The sequence below is a fragment of the Eschrichtius robustus genome, chromosome 3 (genome assembly GCF_028021215.1).
Source record: "Eschrichtius robustus isolate mEscRob2 chromosome 3, mEscRob2.pri, whole genome shotgun sequence".
Taxonomy (NCBI): Eukaryota; Metazoa; Chordata; class Mammalia; order Artiodactyla; family Eschrichtiidae; genus Eschrichtius; species Eschrichtius robustus.
Window position 1 is genome coordinate 189,247,525 of NC_090826.1, and position 20,797 is coordinate 189,268,321.

General features: G+C 38.6%; 1 protein-coding gene across 1 annotated transcript in view; it reads right to left on the bottom strand.

The window, feature by feature from the left end:
- KDM5B (lysine demethylase 5B) overlaps positions 1-20,797 on the bottom strand; it is a 72,366-nt gene that overhangs the window by 43,776 nt on the left and 7,793 nt on the right. The window contains exons 2-4 of the mRNA XM_068541921.1: positions 4,161-4,238; positions 2,692-2,814; positions 1,870-2,040 (exon numbers count right to left, since the gene is read on the bottom strand). Of these exons, the coding sequence (XP_068398022.1) occupies positions 1,870-2,040; positions 2,692-2,814; positions 4,161-4,238 (372 nt within the window). The remainder of the gene's footprint in view (positions 1-1,869; positions 2,041-2,691; positions 2,815-4,160; positions 4,239-20,797) is intronic.

Genomic DNA, 20,797 nt, shown 5'->3' on the forward strand with positions numbered 1-20,797 from the left:
ATAAATTTAAAAAAAAACCCCAAAAACCTGTATCTTCAAAAATATACAGTGACATATTAAGCAGGAAAAATACTGTATACGTAAAGAAAACACTTCCAATTTGTGTATATGTGCATAAAAATAGCCTTGAAAGAAAAAGCAGATAAGAGGATTAGGAGGGATTTATTTTCATCATACTTTCCTTTGTTTTTATACTTTCCACAAGGAACATGTATCAGTAGGCCCGTCAACAGATATTTATCTGTGTTGTAGATGTAATGTTTGTAAAGGGTATCGTTAAATACCTGTTCCTTTCAGACTATGACTGTATAAATGCTTACCCACTTTTCAACTATGAAACTTAGGGCCTCTCTAAGTATATAGACGAGCTGTTTCTAAACCCATAAAGCAGGGAGACGCTCTCTCTCCCCTTATTCATCTAACTTCTGCACCGAGATAAAAAGGTTCAAAGGAGAAAATCTATTGTGGGCAACTGTATGTAGATCTGACTATAAAACAGAGACATAAAGGCTCCATATACAACACTTTAAACAATTTCATCCATGGGTTCACTAAACATTCACACAGTGCACATTTCTTTAAACAACTTTCTGAGTATTAGATTAGTCACATTTTCTAGACTAAAAAGAAAGCCCACCTGGAATCAAGGGAGAGAGAAAAGAAAAACACAATGCTACGAAAACCTATAGGATTTAAGCATTCCAGATGATATGTCTGTATCAAGACAGAGTTTTGATTAGCAGGTTTACCCTCGGAAACTATGTTGTGATCTTTCTCCCTCTCTATAGCACAGTAACAATTCCTAAAATTATAGGGCTCACTGCTCTAGTGTAGAATATCTCAAAGAGTGTAAACAATTATGACATTCTGCTTTCTACCAGGGCCTAAAGTAAGTGGGAAGTTTTTATAATATTGTTTTGCTTTTAATTAGAATAAAAGTTTGTGTCTGAATAATTTGGCAAATACCACCTTTGGGGCTTCCCTGGTGGCGCAGTGGTTGAGAATCTGCCTGCCAATGCAGGGGACACGGGTTCGAGCTCTGGTCTGGGAAGATCCCACATGCCGCGGAGCAACTAGGCCCGTGAGCCACAACTACTGAGCCTGTGCGTTTGGAGCCTGTGCCCCGCAACAAGAGAGGCCGCGATAGTGAGAGGCCCGCACACCGCGATGAAGAGTGGCCCCCACTCGCCGCAACTAGAGAAAGCCCTCGCACAGAAACAAAGACCCAACACAGCCAAAAATAACTAAATAAATTAATTAATTAAAAAAAAAAGGAAAAAGAAAGAAAAAAAAACTTGCCAAAATGTCACCCGCCAAAAAAAAAAAAAAAAAAAAAAAATACCACCTTTGTAAGGAAACAAACACGGTTACATAGGAACTATTAGCAGAGGGCTCCATGAGCTGTCCAGCAATACTGAGTCCCCTACTCTCTACCAATGTCAACATTCTATGAAAATCTCCTTGGAGACCTCAGCTGGCAAAAGAGAGCAGGCAGGCAAGTTATTTCACAGGTTGTATTTTCATGTGACAACCAGGAATACACTTTAAACAGTAAGTGAATGCAAAAGCATAAGCCGTAACAAATAGGTAATAACCAACTGCTGTAAGAAAGGAACATCTATAGTGAAGTTAATACAGATTTCAGTTTTTGATAACAAAAGAATATTTCCTCTGTAACCTTATTCATTCCAAAACAACCTTCTTAGTATGGTTGCTCTCAAAACAGAACTAAAACATTGGAGGAAAAATCCATAAAACAAAAGTCTTCCAAGCAAGTCTTCCACACATAATCAAGGCCTTTTCATTCCTCCCAAAGACCATGTGCCAATAAGCAGTGAAATAAAACAGGTTAAGGCTAGCCCCACTCACCCTCAAACTGTCTCCAGACAGGAATAAGTTGTAGGGGTTGAGAATTCGCTCATAATGCCCTCTGATATGGGAGCCTACAGCTTTGCCAGGAGCAAACCCCATCTTGGTGGCAATTTTGGTCCATTTTCTATCCTTGCAAACAACTGCAAATCCACCTTCCTCTGCAACTAACTGTTAAATAAAACAGCAAAAGAAATTAGTTCTTGGCTGTGGTCATCTTTTAAAAATACATTTTCCAAGTAAAATATATATATATGCATTATTAATTTTAAACTAGGAATTTAAAACACTACTTTTAACAGCATATTCCATAAACTTTTTGTACCCCTCCAAAAGCTACTTCTCAGTTCCCCAAAGCAGCCAAGACTTTCCATGAGGAAGAATTTAAATTAGCAATGAAATCTCTGATAAAGAAAAGGTTCTAGTAAACTGAGGAGTAGCAAGAACGGCAGCATGTCTGGTGGAAATAATGCAGGCTTTAGACTGAAATGAACTTTAAGATATAGAATTATAACTCAGCCTTTTCAGTTGGTCAACTTGGACACTGAAAGCCTCTGTTGTCTTATCTGCAATAAAACAGACAGGAATATCTAAGAGGACCACTACAAAGTTTAAAAATTACCAAAAAACAGGTGGCAGCAAAATATTTCACAAGATAAGGCTTTCAGACCTGACAAGCAGAGACCAATTAATCAGAAAACTAAATGAAGAATTTTATTTTACATATTTCAAGCAGTAAATTTCTTATTTTAAGGCAAAGAAGATCAAATTCATGCTGTCAGAAAAATTATTCAGTGAGAAAGATGGTCATTAGGCTTTTACCTTATTAAGCTGAAACAAGTCCAAGATCTTCCTCTCTACATGTGGAATTTTCAGAGTACTTCCCTGTAATTCCCAGTACTTTGCAATCTGGTCCAAGAAATTTAATTTTACACGAGTTTGAGCCTAAATGACAAAGAACTGAGTTTTACTTTTACCTAGCTTATTATAAAGCTCCTGTCTATTACCTGTGCATGTGATATTTTCATTCTTAGAATATTTAAGTGCAATACCACTTATGAATTCAATAGGGGAAACTTCCCCAAAATATACAAAATAAAACTGGTTAAATAATTATACGTTAACTCAACAAAAATTTAATCCAGCCCCTACCATGTGCCAGGTAAGCAGTAGTTACACACTCAGTAAGTCCTCCCGTAACATAAATAGGCGATCTGAGAGGTGCTTTATTTAAGGAGTATCATAAGTAAGCTTCTATATGCCCCTTTCGTCCTTTTACAGTTTGGGTATTTTGAAGTCCTGTTCTCTCTGAGTACAAATTTTCTGATTTGCTCAAAAACAAATCTAAAAGCAGATTTACAACAGAACCACTTATCTTTAAAGTCCTGATAACTTAAAGATAACAGAAAACCAGAAACTTTCTTAAATGTTATTCCCTTGACAGATTATTACTGTCGCCTACAAGTCATTTTTTAAAATTTTGTCATTTTTCTTTCCACTCATTGTGAAATTAAGTCAGACAGTCTTAAGACTTTTATCTTGCACAAGACCAAAATTGAGATCAATATTCAGATATTCCCAACCACGTCAAAGTTAATACCCATCTCCCTATCTTTCAAGCTCGACATGAAAATACATTGAAATACTTGAAAATACATACACTAGATGCTACTACTGCCAATGCCCACAGAACTCCAGTGGACATATGTGCCATTTAAGTTAAGAATGTTTGGTTTAGTATAGAAAAACAAAACATGGTTCAATATGAAAATCAGATTAGCGAAACATTCATATAAACAATGAACCTCTATGCTATCAACACCCAAGCCTTATTCACCCAGCACTTTAGGGCTTAAGTCACCCAAAGACTAAAGAAGAAATACTACCTCTTCTCTAGAGAATCCCCTGTGCTATTCACTCCTCCCAGGGAAAGTAAAGTGTGTTATTAAATCTAACTGAAGACATGTATTTTGGAAGAATATCAGAGCTGGAGAATCTTTTCCATTAAATGGTTCTGAAAGCCTTTCAAAACCTAAACTCTATTGGTTGTCACCTAGATTGAGAAGGATTTAAATGCATTTATTAATTAATAGGCTGGCAATTATTGACAAAAATCAGTGTTTTTAATGAAACTGGGTTAGCTGCAAAGGTTTATCACCATTTGTTTTACCATGATTATCAGTTACTAGCCATGTTTTAGCTTCACTGAAACCACTAGATTTGTGACACAGCCTCTTTCAAAGAAGCCCCCGCTGGAATACAGGCAACCAGTATAGTAGTTAAGACATTACCTCCAATTCATTCAGCCTCTGGATACGTGGGGTAAAATGAAGTTTGTCAACATCACATGCAAATGGTGGCTGCCAATCCTAGTGGAGAAGCAAAGGTTTTCATTAGAAAAATTTATAATTCTGACATTTAAAAAATGGTTTTAAAGTTAAAACCCTGGTTAAGTAAAGCATGTTATCTCTAATGAGTCAAACAGAACACAGGGCAGTAGTTTCTTAACTCTTTTTCCACCAGAACAGCAGAATATGTATGATGACCCTTCTCCAAATGATACATCCTGTACACACCCCGCCTAGCACCCCTCCAACCAGCAACGTCACTGAGCCTCAACTGCCGTTGAAAAATCATCAACTCAGGCAAAAAAAGACTTTGACTCCTCTATTCCATAAGTATCTCTCCTCCTACAAAATAGCTATATTAATGTCCAATTATCTACAAACTGTATTTTAATATACGTAACCCAGTTACATTAACTTTTATTATAAAATTGAGGATAAGTTCTTCTGTGGGGGGAACAGAAAAAAACTGACATCCAAAACCAATTTTAAGAATCACCCTTAACATATCTACTGATACAGGTTCTTGGAAGAACTGCTATCAGGAGAAAATAGACAGGAAGGAGAGTGTGTATGGACTGTTGTCTGTAAGTGGAGAAAACTGGAAACAACTTAAATGTTCACGATAAGAGAACAGTTTAAAGGCATAAAAATTATGCTGTGTAAATGGGTACAGAGTTTCAGTTTGGAATAATGAAAAGGTTCTGGAGACGGACAGTGGTGATGATTGTACAACACTGTGAATGTACTTAATGTTACTGAATTGCATGCACCCTTAAAATCGTTACAATGGTATATTTTATATTATTCAGTATTTTAATATTTCAACATAATTTTTTAAGACAAAAAAGTTCATGCTGTTGTATAGCTCTATTTATTGACATTGAAAATTTTCCTTATATATATTTTATGAAAGAAAGAAAAACAGGCTGTGCAACAGAAAAATAAAACACTGGAAAGAGACAGCAAAAAGGTTAACAGCGGTTTGTCTTTGGTAGGATTATAGGTGATTTTTCTTTTGCTTCCTTACCCATTTTAAATACAATCGGAAATATATTAAATACATTAAGTAATACCTATTTAATAAATTATTTTAGAGTAAGAGAACAAGTTAATACAAATGTTGGTACATCTGTAAATAACAATAAAATACTCTGCAGCGGTAATAAAGAATATCTAGATGTTCTAAACATGGAAAGATAGCCAACAGTGGATGAGTAAAAAACTAAAACATGCAAATTTGTGTTAACATATGTAAATTTTAAAGACTATTGTAATAGAAAGGGAGAAAGACGTTATTTTTATTTCAAATTTATACTGCTGGAGTTTATCACTGCTTTTAGTTTAAAAGTAAAACAGGTTTTGTTTTCGTGATACAAACACTTAAGTAAAAATGCCCACCAGCAATGCCTGATTAAATATTATGTTAAAAAGTAAATTTTACAATTTTTTTTTCAAAGGAAAAAAGCAGATTACAAATTGGTACAAAGCTTTTTACTACCACCCCAAAAAAGAATAGGAAGGAAAAAAAAGAAAAGAAAAAAGAAAAAATGGCAATACCGTTTAAGAAGTCAATGACAGATCAGGACTTCAAGTGTCTAATGCTGTCATACAGCCTCTTCAACAAAAACTATGGCTAATGTTTAAACGCCAGTTAAAGATATACTGTACTGCTAATACACTTAAAAAAATACTACCTACTCCATCTTGGGTCAAAAAGATTACAGTGATTTTTGTTTACCTTGATAACTAAAGATAAAGAAAGCAATGTGTTTAATTATACATAATACCACGTAGCAGAAGGAAATCCCATCGCTTCTTAATATTCTGTGGCAGGCTAATGGAAGACTTGATATTGCTCAGAGCTTTGCTCTCTAATACTTTATAAAAGCTGTAGCGCTTCCCTGGTGGCGCAGTGGTTGAGAGTCTGCCTGCCAATGCAGGGGACACGGGTTCGAGCCCTGGTCTGGGAAGATCCCACATGCCGCGGAGCAACTAGGCCCGTGAGCCACAACTACTGAGCCTGCGCGTCTGGAGCCTGTGCTCCGCAACAAGAGAAGCCGCGGTAGTGAGAGCCCCGCACACCGCGATGAAGAGTGGACCCCGCTTGCCACAACTAGAGAAAGCCCTCGCACAGAAACGAAGACCCAACACAGCCATAAAAAGAAAAAAAAAAAAAGCTGTAGGCTTTCTGAAATGAATTGATCTGGGTTGAAGGTTAGACCAAAAATATATCAAAGACAATGTGTCAGAATATACAAGTAAATGATTAACATACTGTCCAAATGACCTGCAATTTTTATAGATTAAGATTTATGAGTAACGTATAATGATATCCTCCAATGAATCAAATATGCCTTCTATTCCCAAAACACGATACAAAAATTAATTTCATCTTAAGTCTACATATTAAAGTTTTATAAATTAAGGTGAGCTGTGTCTTTGTATGTATGTATGTTATTTAATTTATACTTTTTTTAGCCTGAACCCTTTTTCAAATAAAATAAATCCTAAAAATCAAACATCAAAGGGAAAACACTATGTATCTGTCACTAAGGAAGTTCACACAGTGGGTATAATATGTTTAAAACTAAAACTGTGTCAGTAGATCATTCCTTCATCAAACACAGATCACTGCAAATTCTGTCTCCTCCTCTGGTTACAAAGAATGAGAGAAAATGGGATAAATGTCATTCGGTTTTGAGACTTTGTCAGCTGTAAAGCTCTACCCCAATAAAAGAATTACATATTATTTGCAATGCTCACTGTCATATTAGAACAAAGATATCCTTGGCAAAGTCTGGCCTCACTGGGCCATGACTTTTACATGTGGAAAAAAGCCATTTACACAACATTGTATATCAACTAATTTCAATAAAAAGATTTTTAATTCAAAAAAAAGCCATCAGAGAAGGAAAGAGACCATATTAAAGCCTCTAAGAAGTGAAAAATTTCCAACAGGAATATAATCCTCAAATTAAGTAGTCAAATAAATAATGAAAATCTCCATTTAGAAATGTGATAATTTTTGCTTTGACACTTAAGTATCTAAAAGGGATATCATGTAATCTAACCAAAACTTTTAGCCTCTACCAATAAAATGGTTCATAAAATCATTTTTTTTCTAACATAAAAATAGCATTTCCAGGGCTTCCCTGGTGGCGCACAAGTTAAGAATCCGCTTGCCAATGCAGGGGACATGCGCTCGAGCCCTGGTCCAGGAAGATCCCACGTGCTGTGGAGCAACTAAGCCCGTGCACCACAACTACTGAGCCTGCGCGTTAGAGCCCACGAGCCACAACTACTGAGCCCGCATGCCACAACTCCTGAAGCCCACACACCTAGAGCCCACGCTCCACAACAAGAGAAGCCACCGCAGTGAGAAGCCCGCGCACCGCAATGAAGCCCCTGCTCACCTCAACTAGAGAAAGCCCACGCTCAGCAACGAAGACCCAATGCAGCCAAAAATTATTATTATTATTTTTTTAAAAACAGCATTTCCATACAAACAAGATAATAGATTGCAAGGAGTTCCATGTAAATTCCCTGCTGAAATTCATCTTAATTTCCTTTAAAAACTTTAAAATGGTTTTATTTTAACCCTTTTAAAATAAAAGTACAGCTATATTATTTAAAAGCTCAATTATTTTCCTGAGCATTAAAAAATATATTCCTTGGGAAAGCAGTTAAGTAGGCCATTGACGCTTAAAAACCCTCAGAGAGGCCTGAGAAACACCAGGTAAACATTTTCCTTAGTCCTAGCACTAACCAAGCAAAAATAACTTACAGCACATTTAACTAAGAGAAATGTTTGAAATTATAAAATTGACCAGTATGAAAATAACTTTCATCGAATGCTAATGATTTTTCAAAAACACGATGAAAATTCACTCTGTAAATGATCCACTGTTAGCACCCACATACTTAACATACTGGAATACTGTTTTAATCTTTCTAGAGGCTGCCATCATTTTAAGACCTAACGATCAGCAAAACAAGAAAGTACACCCTCTACAGAGCTTACAGGTCAGTTCTCTGATTCCCTGCAGGCAAAACCAATTAAAAAACAGTGTCAAAAGCACATTCTGGTTAGTTTACAAATAACAACATGAATTAAGAACGAAGGCATTTTTCTAATTGCGTATATTCTATCAAACCCAGTCATCACTGAATAAATGCACTCACAGGATTTTAATCCAATGCCAGCAGAGGTAAACTCAGTGTTGTAAACACAGGTTCTTACAGTTTCTATGTTATCAACATTACCACAGAACTTCGGTGCAACTTTTAAGGATCCAAACAAAGAATTTATCTTAGTATTTTAAGGCAAGTTAGAAAAGCTTTCTGTTGAGCTTAAGATTTATCAACCTTAATAAAGATTTCAGTAACACATATATGAAATACAATTTAAAAGACTACTTTCTCATCAATTAAATGGTTTGTCAGTAACATATCCTTAAGACACCTGCACAAATGGAAGAGGTAGTACAAGGCACAGCATAATCATTATAAATTCCCACTTATAAACTGTAAGAACAGACTTACTATTTATGAACCCCTCAGGCATCCTATGCCACTCATGACGACACTGATAGGTGTCTATCAGGAAAGCTTTGTAATACAAAAGGCTTCATTCAAAGTCTTCCCAAGGTAAATAAAATGCTAGTGCTGCTGCTTCTCCCTTGCTTCTTACTTCCCTCTGGGCAGACTTGGCCCCAAGCAGCTTTAATTAGCCACCAATTTGTTCAAAGCCTGTTTAAGATCTCCGGTCCTTAGTGAGCCACTAGTAAAAACACTTTGAGGATTTCCTTTTTAGACTATGGAACCACACTTTTATACCCTAAAGCCTAGGTATTTAAATTGTAAATAGAATTGAGTGTATGTGGATTTTTCTGGGAAGGCTCACAGCTTTCACCAGGGTCTCAAAGGGGTCTGTAACCAAACAAAGGTCCTGAGAATATGTCTGGCTTTCCTTTAAAAATTTTGCACCTTCAAGTTCTTATCTTACTACCCCAACCCACTTTCTTTCAATCCCTTCTCTTTTTACTTAACCAAGCATAATAATAATGGATAAGACACTTGTTCCTCAGAATGTAAGCAGACGATTAGTATAGGACCAAAAAAAAAAAAGAGCAACGCACTGAAGGCAGAAGACCAGAATTTGCGATTCGATTCTCTTACCACCACACTTCAGGAATCTCAACTTTTCCATCTGGAAAGTACGAACAATAGCTACTTTCAGGACTATGGTAAGAACTGAAATTACAAATGTAAAGTTTGTTTTATTATAAAGCAAAAATAACAAGTATTACATGACATTAAGTTCTGACCACTGAAATGTAATTTTCCTCTAGCAAGAAGTGAATGCAACCTCAACTTTCAAGGAGCAACTGACCTCTGAAGTTTACCTTTAAGGACCCCATCCTTTCAGCCTAACTCTAGTTAGCATCTAGCGGCCAACCAGCACTTTTCATCATAGCAATTTCAACACAGGTTAAAGAGTTCCCCTAAATAAAGCAAATATTTTATAATAACTATAAATGGAGTATAACCTTTAAAAAAGAAGAGGGCTTCCCTGGTAGCACAGTGGTTAAGAATCAGCCTGCCAATGCAGGGGACAAGGGTTCAAGCCCTGGTCTGGGAAGATCCCACATGCCGGGGAGCAACTAAGCCCGTGAGCCACAACTACTGAGCCTGTGCTCAAGAGCCTGCAAGCCCGCACGCCACAACTACCAAAGCCTGCACTCCAGAACTACTGAAGCCCACGCGCCTAGAGCCCGTGCTCCGCGACAAGAAGCCACCACAATGAGAAGCCCGCGCACCTCAAGGAAGAGTAGCCCCCGCTCACCGCAACTGAAGAAAGCCCGCGCACAGCAACAAAGACCCAATGCAGCCAAAAATAAATAAATATATAATAAAGTTCCCTTTAAAAAAAAAAGAAGAAAGCAACATTAAAAAAAAAATAACAGTATATTTGGGAGAGAAAAGAACTTTTTGTTTTAACTTGCATCCTGACTTTTTAAAGATAATTAGATATATTATGTATTAAATCTCTCTGTGTATACATTGCTATTTTATACATTTAACTCAATAAAGTCAGAATAAGCTTATATAAAATTAAAAGCAAAAACAAAAAAGGGCTCCCCTGTGTCATCCTCATCTGTCATTTCTTCAGTGCTGAGTTTTAAGGCACAGTGGTGCCCTTTACCACCTCCTGTACAGTAGAACAGACGTTAAAGAGGTCAGGCTCTCAGTCACACTGCCTGGGTTCAAATCCTGACTCTACTGTGTGGGTTGGAACTAGGTTAATCTCCCTGTGCCTTAGGTACATGTAAAAAGGGGAAACCAGGAGGCTTAAATAAAATAATAGCGGCAAAGCCTTTAGACAGGTGCCTGGCATTTACAAAGTAAATGGTAAAAAAAAAAAAAAGAAAGAAAGAAAAGATAATGATTAGGGAATGTTCATGTTGCAAAGCTTTGTAGTTTCCAGGAAGCCTACTGCAACCTTGTTTTTGTTTTTGATTGGTTATGTTTAACACAGTGGTTTTGATTCTCTAATCTTCATTATAAATTTGTATAAGATAGAATTCATTAATATATACTACTCAAGGTCCATTAATCTATTTTTTTGCTGTATTCTTTTTCCAGCATTGAGATACATGCATCTTGCTTTTTAAAGTCAAGAGAATGTACTGTCAGATCTCCGTGCTTAAAGAGCTTCCTAGGGAATTCCCTGGAGGTCCAGTGGTTAGGACTCTACGCCCAGGTTCAATCCCTGGTCAGGGAAATAAGATCCCACATGCCGCATGGTGTGGCCAAAAAAAAAAGGAAAAAAAAAGAAGAAAGAGAGAGAGCTTCCTGTAAGATTGTCTTCGGTTTATTAATTCAAGGGTAGAGGCAGTTAACAATGGATCTGCCAAGAGAGGAGCTGCGAGGGTGGCAATGGAATTCAGCTTCCGTGACACAGAAAACAACACTCTAGTGGGCAAGCCTACATACCGTCCCATATCAGTATTTTATATTGACCAAGCCATTTCCTGTATGTCCACTACATAAAACTTCCTAACTGCATACTCTCTTATGGGACAAAGACTAAGCAATAGAATGGGTCTAAAATACTTTTTTCCTAATACAAAATTAATGCTTATTACTGAAATTTCAGAAAAAACATATAAAGAAGAAAAAATGAGCCAAAATCGCAGAGAAAAACCTGCTACATTTTGTTACACGTCCTTCCAGTATTTTTTCCAAAATGCTTATCTTCACAATTTCAAACCAAAAAAAAATTATATTGCCTTTTACTTATTACTATACTGGGAACATTAACATTTCATTGTATTGATACTTTAAAAATTTCTTAGTATTGGACATTTAGGTTATTTCCGTTACTTTCCAATGTTATTCATTATAAACAAAATATCTATACCTTCTAGGAAGCTTGTTTCAGCTCCATTCAGGGTCACATTTTACATACCGCAGTTACAGGAAAAAAGAAATCAACATGATCACAGTGATTGCAGGTGCCTGCCTGAAATTGCCTTTTATGAATGATGGCGTGTTCTGCCTATATATAGAGAAGTGTAAAAATGGTTATTAAGGAAGAATTTAAAATGAAAACTACCTTCATAGAACAGTGCTATGGATGTTCAATAAATGTTACTGAACAAGTAAAAAGTCTAATTAGGAAAATTAATTTTAAATGTCTTTATAAAGCTAAAGATTAAAAAATATAAAATCAAAAAAGCTCTGCTAAAAATCTGCCAATGAAGAAAACCTGGTGACAAGAATTTGGAAACAAAGAGAACAATGTTTTAGTAAAAACACATCATGCTCCTTATTTAGATACGGGCAACTGTATCAAGCGAGGTTCATATTGTAGCACAGGGTTTACTTTAGTTAAGTGTAATACAAAAACTCCCACAGCTTTAGTGTTCAAATCATTCCACAGCCAACAGAAAAGACTGCAAGAATAAATGTCCCTTTAAAAAAAAAAATTTGCCCATATACCCAGTCAGTCCTCCTCAAAACGGTCAAGGTCATCAAAACCAAGAAATCTGAGAAACTGCCACAGCTAAGAAGAGCCTAAAGAGACCTGACAACCAAACGCAATGTGGTGTCCTGAATGAGATCCTGGAACAGAAGAGGACGTTAGGCAAAACCTGAGTTCATCTGTGTAAGTTCATGGACTTGGGTTAATAACAACAGCGGTTCACTGATTATAATAAATGTGTCATACTAAATGCAGAATGGTAAGAAAAGGGGAAACTAGGTGAGGAGTATATGGGAACTCAACTATCTTCTCAATTTTTCTGTAAATCTACAACAGTTCAAAAAAAAAAGTCAATTAAAAAAATCATTTGGATCAATTTTTATCTTTTGTGTTCCAAACTCTTCTGATTCCAACAGAAAGCTCTCAAAAAATGAAACACAATCATATCTTTAATATAAAAAATTTTAAACTTGACAAAATGAGACCAAAAAGGCCCACTTCGACAGTTTAGTTGTTACTGGCTATGTGGAAAAATTGATCGTTTGCCTTTTTGAAAACACTTTATGATTTTCACTTCACAGAAGCAACAGATAGGTGAATAAGGGAAGTTTTTACCAAACCCTCTACTGGTGTTATACTATCCTCTTCAAAGGTTGAGCACAAAGAGAAACTGCTTATCCATAGGTCCTAGATTTACTCCTATTGAGTCAAGCCCTTGCAGAAGTAAGTTCCTTTTTTAAAGTACTGCAGCTCTCAAATTCTTGGCCTTAGGTCCCCTTTAAACTCTTAAAAATTGATGACCTCAAAGAGTTTTACTTCAGATGGGTTCTATCCATTTATTTTTATTGCATTAGAAATTAAAAGACATTAAAAAAAACAAATTCATTTAATAATAAGCAAAGAATTGGTGAGAAGAGTTTTATTTTGCAAATCTCTTTAATGTCTGGCTTAATAGAAATAAGCTGGATTTTCATATCTTCTGCTGTCAATCAGTTGTTGTATATGTTGTTTTGGTTAAAATATATGAAGAGAAGCTGGTCACAGATAAACATTTAGTTGAAAAGAGGAAGTTCCCGCGGACCTGCTGAAAAGGTCCTGTGAACTCTCCCAAGAGTCCTCAGCCCAAACCTTGGAAACAACTGCCCTAACAGATCCCTACAGGGTTCCCCACCCAATCTGCCCCTCCAGAGAACTCTGTCCACACAGATTTTAAAAGCAGCCCCTTCAAGTGTTTTCTCCATTCACTAACAATGATTTCTTGACCTGTTCGTGTAATGCCAACGTTTTTATGGCAACCCAGTCTTCCCTAAAGTCCTACCACCAAAAAGAACCTGAAAATACCAATGCAATCATTTGCAAACATACACGGACTTTTGATAGTTGCACTAAGATAATAAGTACCAAGGAATAAGAACATTTGTTAAATGTTCCTCCTATAGATGGGGCTTGGTAAGAGCCAGTTCGCAGTTTTACACAACTTCGTTTAAAAGAATGTTTTAATTTCTGAATATTAAGTATTTGGGAAGGCAAAGCATTGTTTCTATGGACCATCTATTAGTAAATGAAAATACACCAGTAAAAAAGAGACATGTTGGGACTTCCCTGGTGGTCCAGTGGTTAAGAATCCGTCTTCCAATGCAAAGGATGCGGGTTCGATCCCTGGTTGGGGAACTAAGACCCCCACATGCTGTGGGGCAATTAAACCCACATGCTGCAACGAAAGATCCCGCGTGCCGCAACTATGACCCAGCGCAGCCAAAAATAAATAAATACATAGAGGCATGTCATGGTGTTTACTTATTTAGCATTAGTCCCAATAAGTTCCTTTTCCACCACTTTTAATAAAACTTGGAAATGATAATCTGTATTTATACGGCCTCTAAATGACTTAAATTTATTATTGTTAAAGCCACATGAAAATATTGATATAAAACAGTCCTCCCATTGATACTGCTTCTCAAACCTCAAAGAAATAGTTTCCTCCCAGGCCCCTCTGTAGGAACAAGCTAAGTACAATCTGGTTTATAAACAGTAAGAGGGAATAACTAGATCACATGGAGGCCATCTTACTCTTCCAAAATGTCCTTAACAGATAACTACCAAAGTTACCTGGAGTGATTCATACAGATTTTTGGCATATCCCAAAAATCTCATCAAGCCTATAATGGAAGTATCCTTTTAAATTCACAGAGGGGGCTTCCCTAGTGGCGCAGTGGTTAAAAAATCCACCTGCCAATGCAGGGGACACAGGGTTCAAGCCCTGGGCCAGGAAGATCCCACATGCCACAGAGCAACTAAGCCAGTGCGCCGCAACTACTGAGCCTGCGCTCTAGAGCCTGCGAGCCACAACTACTGAGCCCTCGTGCCACAACTACTGAAGACCGCGCTCCTAGAGCCCGTGCCCTGCAACAAGAGAAGCCACCGCAATGAGAAGCCCACGCACCACAACGAAGAGTAGCCCCTGCTCGCCACAACAAGAGAAAGCCCGCGAGCAGCAACGAAGACCCAATGCAGCCAAATAAATAAATAAATAAATTTATTTTTTTAAAAAATTATAAAATTCACAAGGAAGGATCCTAAGAAAGCTAAATCCCTAGAACAAATCATCTTCCACTTAAATGGGTTGACAACATGATGGCCAATCATGAAAAGTTAACAGGAAAGCATTATACATTTCAGGTCATTCACAGACATCTTATGGTCACTGAATGAGTCCAGGAGAAATTTCAGATCCCTCTCCCTTACAGCAATTGTAACTGGTGCAAACGTTACTTCAATATGCCTACACCAAACCATATTACTATCAAGTAGCTACAGTGCCACGGTTCCCCCCTGCAAGGAAATTACTTAGTAAGTAGTTTTGATTGTTTTCTTTCATACCTAGGATCCCAGTGAGGAAAAGGCAGTTTTCTGGCAGAAAACTGAGACTGCTAAAGTTAAGAGAAGATTACATACTTCAGAAAGGTTCAAAAAATGATTTGTCAGGCTTCCCTGGTGGCGCAGTGGTTAAGAATCTGCCTGCCAATGTAGGGAACATGGGTTTGAGCCCTGGTCCGGGAAGATCCTACATGCCACGAAACAACTAAGCCCGTGCGCCCCAACTACTGAACCTGTGCTCTAGAGCCCATGAGCCACAACTACTGAGCCCACATGCCACAGCTACTGAAGGCTACATGCCTAGAGCCCGTGCCCCACAACAAGAGAAGCCACCGCAACGAGAAGCCTGCGCACTGCAACAAAGAGTAGCCCCCGCTCGCCATGACTAGAGAAAGCCCGCGCACAGCAACAAAGACCCAATGCAGCCAAAAATAAATAAATAAATATTTTTTTAAAAAATGATTTGTCGGGGAAGGGGTTTAGGAACGAGGTTGAACTCTGCCCCCTCAACCTTCACTCAGCAACACCCAAACCTACCTGGGCACCAAGGGCAGGGAAAGTTAAACATCCCACACCCTAACTTTAAGGCCTCATTAGATCTGTAAACACTTGCTGCTCTACACCTTTAGTACTTTACAAACTGGTGGTCACTCCTGGAGATTCAAAATCAAAGTCAGGAAAGGGACAGTAGTGACACTAAAAATCAGCCTGAGCCTCAGAGAAGTACTAAAGGGTAAATCTTTGTTTTCTTTGATGTTCCATCTCAAGAAACATTTGCAACTGCACTAAAAAAACAAACAAAAAAAGAGCAAATAGTAAGCCACACATTTCACTAAAAGCAAATGTTTAACAGCTCTTCAGTCCTGCTGCAATTAAGACATATTAACTATACGTCTAGCAATAAAAGTGGAAATAATTTTACAACACATGTGATCCCTAATAGCCGTATCTGAAGTAAAAGATTGAAGCTCGAACCTGAACTGGAATTGCTAGGAAGCTGCTCTGTTTATCCCACTGCCGATCATCTAATATTTACACAAGTACAACCTGATAGTCTATTCAGTATACTCTAATTCTGACCATGCTTCAAGGCTAGATCTCCTGTATGAAAGATAAAAGGGTGTACTATTACACAGGCAAGCTCAATTTAGGATAGTAGATAAATAAATCTCATGTCCAAAACTCTTAAAATAAATTTATAATGTATCTCAGTGTTATTGTTTTAGAGAGAGCACTATCTTATTTCTTTCACATTTATTGCCACATTTAATAATCAATTTGGGGAATCCCCTGGAGGTCCAGTAGTTAGGACTCAGCACATTCGCTGCCAGGGCCCAGGTTCGATCCCTGGTGGGGGAACTAAGATCCTGCAAGCCATGCGGCACGGCCAAAAATAATAATAATTTGATTTAAAAGATGACCCACTTTAACCTAAAATATGAGGAAGTTCCAGCCTGATAAAACTGGTCCTCATTTGAATGGCTGCCTGGTATCAATGGGACACACTATAAAAACTCTTCTATTATCTACTTTCCCAGATTTTAAATAGAGGATTTTACAGCTGTGTCTACAGTTGAGACTTAAGAAAATCATCACCAAGAAGTCATGTAAGTCTGAAACACAGGCTCAACAAACCAGCTTTTTCTCTCCTTGGCTTCCCAGCACATTTCCTGCGGCCTCCAACTAGATCCTCTTTATTCCTTAAATGCTGGTGTTTCTGAGAGTTCTCACGATCCTCATTCTCATTCTACACTCCTATTTCCTCCCTAACCCTGGCCTAACCCAATGCCTTCCCAGATACCCCCAGGCAGCCCCCTCTCCCCATACTCCACCCACCTCCATATCCCCCCAACCCTAATATCTTCAATCATTCTATATACAATTTCCATTACTTGCACACATCCTACTATATAATCTAATTACTGATCTTTCTCACCAGCAGACTATGAGTTCCTTTAAGTCAAAGTTGTAAACTGCAGAACCTTAACACAATTCCTGGCACTTACTGACATATCAATAAATGTACTGAATTCAACCCATAACCAACCCCAAGGACCCAATCCATTTCTTCATTCACCAGAGCTGACAGAAAGGATTCCTTAGTTTCTTGTAGTGGAGCTGAGAATTTCTATTAATTCAAAGTCAACAGGTAAGAAAATTCCTTATACTGGCTTCCCTGGTGGCGCAGTGGTTGAGAATCTGCCTGCCAATGTAGGGGACACGGGTTCGAGCCCAGGTCTGGGAAGATCCCACATGCCGCGGAGCAACTGGGCCCGTGAGCCACAACTCCTGAGCCTGCGCGTCTGGAGCCTGTGCTCCGCAACAAGAGAGGCCGCGATAGTGAGAGGCTCGCGCACCGCGATGAAGAGTGGCCCCCGCTTGCCGCAACTAGAGAAAGCCCACGCACAGAAACGAAGACCCAACACAGCCAAAAATAAATAAATAAATAATTTTTTAAAAAAAATTAAAAAAAAAAGAAAATTCCTTATATTAACAGCTGCCTAAACCTCATCAGGGAATTACCTAAACTAGTAGTTCTCAAACCTAGCTGAGCTTTCCAATGGCCAGAGGAGCTTCTTCCATATTCTTCCAATTGAAGCTAAGCGGTCACTGAAATTGATGAGCCAGGAGTTTCCACACAAATGAGCCAACCAACCAAAAGTATATGGAATGGCCAAGCTCATACACATTGATAAGTTAAAAAATAAGGGCACACGGTTTACTTAAAATTTTATAATTACATTTTACAGACAACTATAACAGACAAAACAAAATGGTACTGTACTTTGGTATCACATAAGGGCAGCTTTCTAGTTCTGATTTTCCTGCAGTGCGTTAGGATAACCAGAAAGAAGCAAAGGAAGATCACACTCTCCTTCCCAAAAAGCCCAGCTAATTTCTGGGATCTATGAAAGGAGCCACTGGCCACCACGTATTAGAAAGAAGAACACTGAACTTGGAAGTAAAAAGCCAGTTTGGAATTCCCCAATTTTTCCTTTAAAAGCTGTGTCACCTTAGACAAGTCATTTAACATCTCTCAGCACAGCTTCCTTTTCTACAAAATTGTCCTTGGAATTCGCTGGCAGTCCAGTGGTTAGGACTCAGTGCTTTCAATGCCGTGGGCCCGGGTTCAGTTCAGTCCCTGGTCAGGAAACTAAGATCCCGCAAGCCGCACAGCACAGGGGGGAAAATAAAATCCTACCTTAGCAGCAAGAACTAAGTTAACAAAAGGGAAAAGGGAACCCTCCTACACTGTTGGTGGGAATGTAAATTGGTGCAGCCACTATGGAGAACAGTATGGAGGTTCCTTAAAAACCAAAAACAGAGTTACCACAGGATCCAGCAATCCCACTCCTGGGCCTGTATCTGGAGAAAACCACACTTTGAAAAGCTACATGCACCCCAATGTTCATAGCAGCACTATTTACAACAGCCAAGACATGGAAGCAACCTAGGTGTCCATCAACAGATGAATGGATAAAGATGTGGTACATATATACAATGGATTATTACGCAGCCATAAAAAAGAACGAAATGATGCCATTTGCAGCAACATGGATGGACCTAGAAATTATCATATTGAGTGAAGTAAATCAAAGACAAATATCATATGATATCACTTATATGTGGAATCTAAAAGATTACAGCAATGAATCTATGTACAACACAGAAACAGACTCACAGACATAGAAAACAAACTTAGGGGTACCAAGGGGGAAAGGGAGGGATGGGGAGGGATAAATTAGGAGTATGGGATCAACAGATACAAACTACTATACATAGAATAGATAAGCAACAAGGATTTATTGCATAACACAGGGAGCAATATTCAATACCTTGTAATAACCTATAATGGAAAATTATCTGAAAAAGTATATATATAACTGAACTACTTTGCTGTACACCTGAAACTAACACAATATTGTCAATCAACTACACTTCAACTTAAAAAAAAAGAATAAAAAGATTCATAATTTTCCATCTGCCGTCTCGTGTAATCCCAATTTCATGTGGATATAGGCAATATAAATAACGGTTAAGAGTACTGTGTGGGCTCATATCAGGCTCCTCCACTTAGTAGTGGTGACCTTGAGCCTGTTTACTTACCTCTTTATGCCTCATCATGTAAAGCAGGGCCAGAATTATCCTCATTTTAAAAGGCAGGTTAGGGCTTCCCTGGTGGCGCAGTGGTTAGGAATCCGCCTGCCAATGCAGTGGGCACAGGTTCGAGCCCTGGTCTGGAAAGATACCACATGCCACAGAGCAACTAAGCCTGTGTGCCACAACTACTGAGCCTGCGCTCTAGAGCCCGTGAGCCACAACTACTGAGCCCACATGCCACAACTACTGAAGCCCACGCACCTAGAGCCCGTGCTCTGCAGCAAGAGAAGCCACCAAAATGAAAAGCCCGCACACGTAAGAGTAGCCCTGCTCGCTGCAACCAGAGAAAGCCCGCGCACAGCACAAGGCAGCCAAAAATAAATAAATAAATAAATTTATGAAAACAAACAAAAAAAGGCAAGTTAATGGAATAAAACCTTGAAAATCCAACCTCAAGGCTGGAAGCTCAAGGATAACACGAAGATAATGGAACACACACCAGAAGCCAAATGTTTGGATTCCTGCTCCACGATTTTTCCATGAAATTCCTATTCTCTGCAAGTTGTCATGTCCTAGCTAGCTAATACCAACCGCCAAAAACAAATTACCTTGGATCCTAAATCAAGTTTTAAACCCTGTTCCCCTCAAAAAAAATCTGATGAGCAATTATTTATTAACATAAGTCAAGGATGTATTTTACACTTAGAAGACAGGAAAAGCCACAAGGTTAGCAGTGGAAAAGAAAGTACTTACAGAAAGGAACCCAGAAGAATGGGCTGCCATTAAGTACAATCTTTAAAAACCCCAAACCAGAGCTTCCCTGGTGGCGCAGTGGTTGAGGGTCTGCAGGGGACACGGGTTAGAGCCCTGGTCTGGGAGGATCCCATATGCCGCGGAGCAACCAGGCCTGTGAGCCACAATTACTGAGCCTGCGCGTCTAGAGCCTGTGCTCTGCAACAAGAGAGGCCCGAGCACCGCAACGAAGAGTGGCCCCCGCTCGCCGCAACTAGAGAAAGCCCTCGCACAGAAACGAAGACCCAACACAGCCAAAAGTAAATTAATTAATTAATTAATTTAAAAAAATAAAAACCTTTAAAAACCCCAAACCCACACCCTATACAAATCCCCGAAGCCAGCCTTCCGCTGGAAAATCTGGTGGCTGTTCTCAATTTGTCCAAAATATTGGATAAGAGCCTCTCTGCGAGAGGAAAAAGCTTGGAATACCTGGAATTTTACAAAATGGAGGTTACAGTCCCCAAATTCTCTTTCTAGACCTTGCTCATCTTCATGGCCTCGCCCCGTCCCACAAATAAAAAGACACCAGAGTACAAATCCTAAGAGATCCTCACTCTCCCCGTCCAAGTTAAAGCCTGGCAAGGATGACATGTTCCCATCTGGTTTAAATATCACCAAATGATGAGATGGTATAACTGCACAGAAAATTGGGAGGATCTTGCCTTAAAGACCTTGAAATTATGTGGTTTTGACAGGATTTGTTCTTTGTCTCTGGAGTTAGCAGTGGAGTAGACGGCCATGTTCAGGTATCTGTATGCCTCATAGGAACGCATGCTTAACAAAAGCTCCAGCCAACTGCTGAAAACCCACTCAGGTTAGA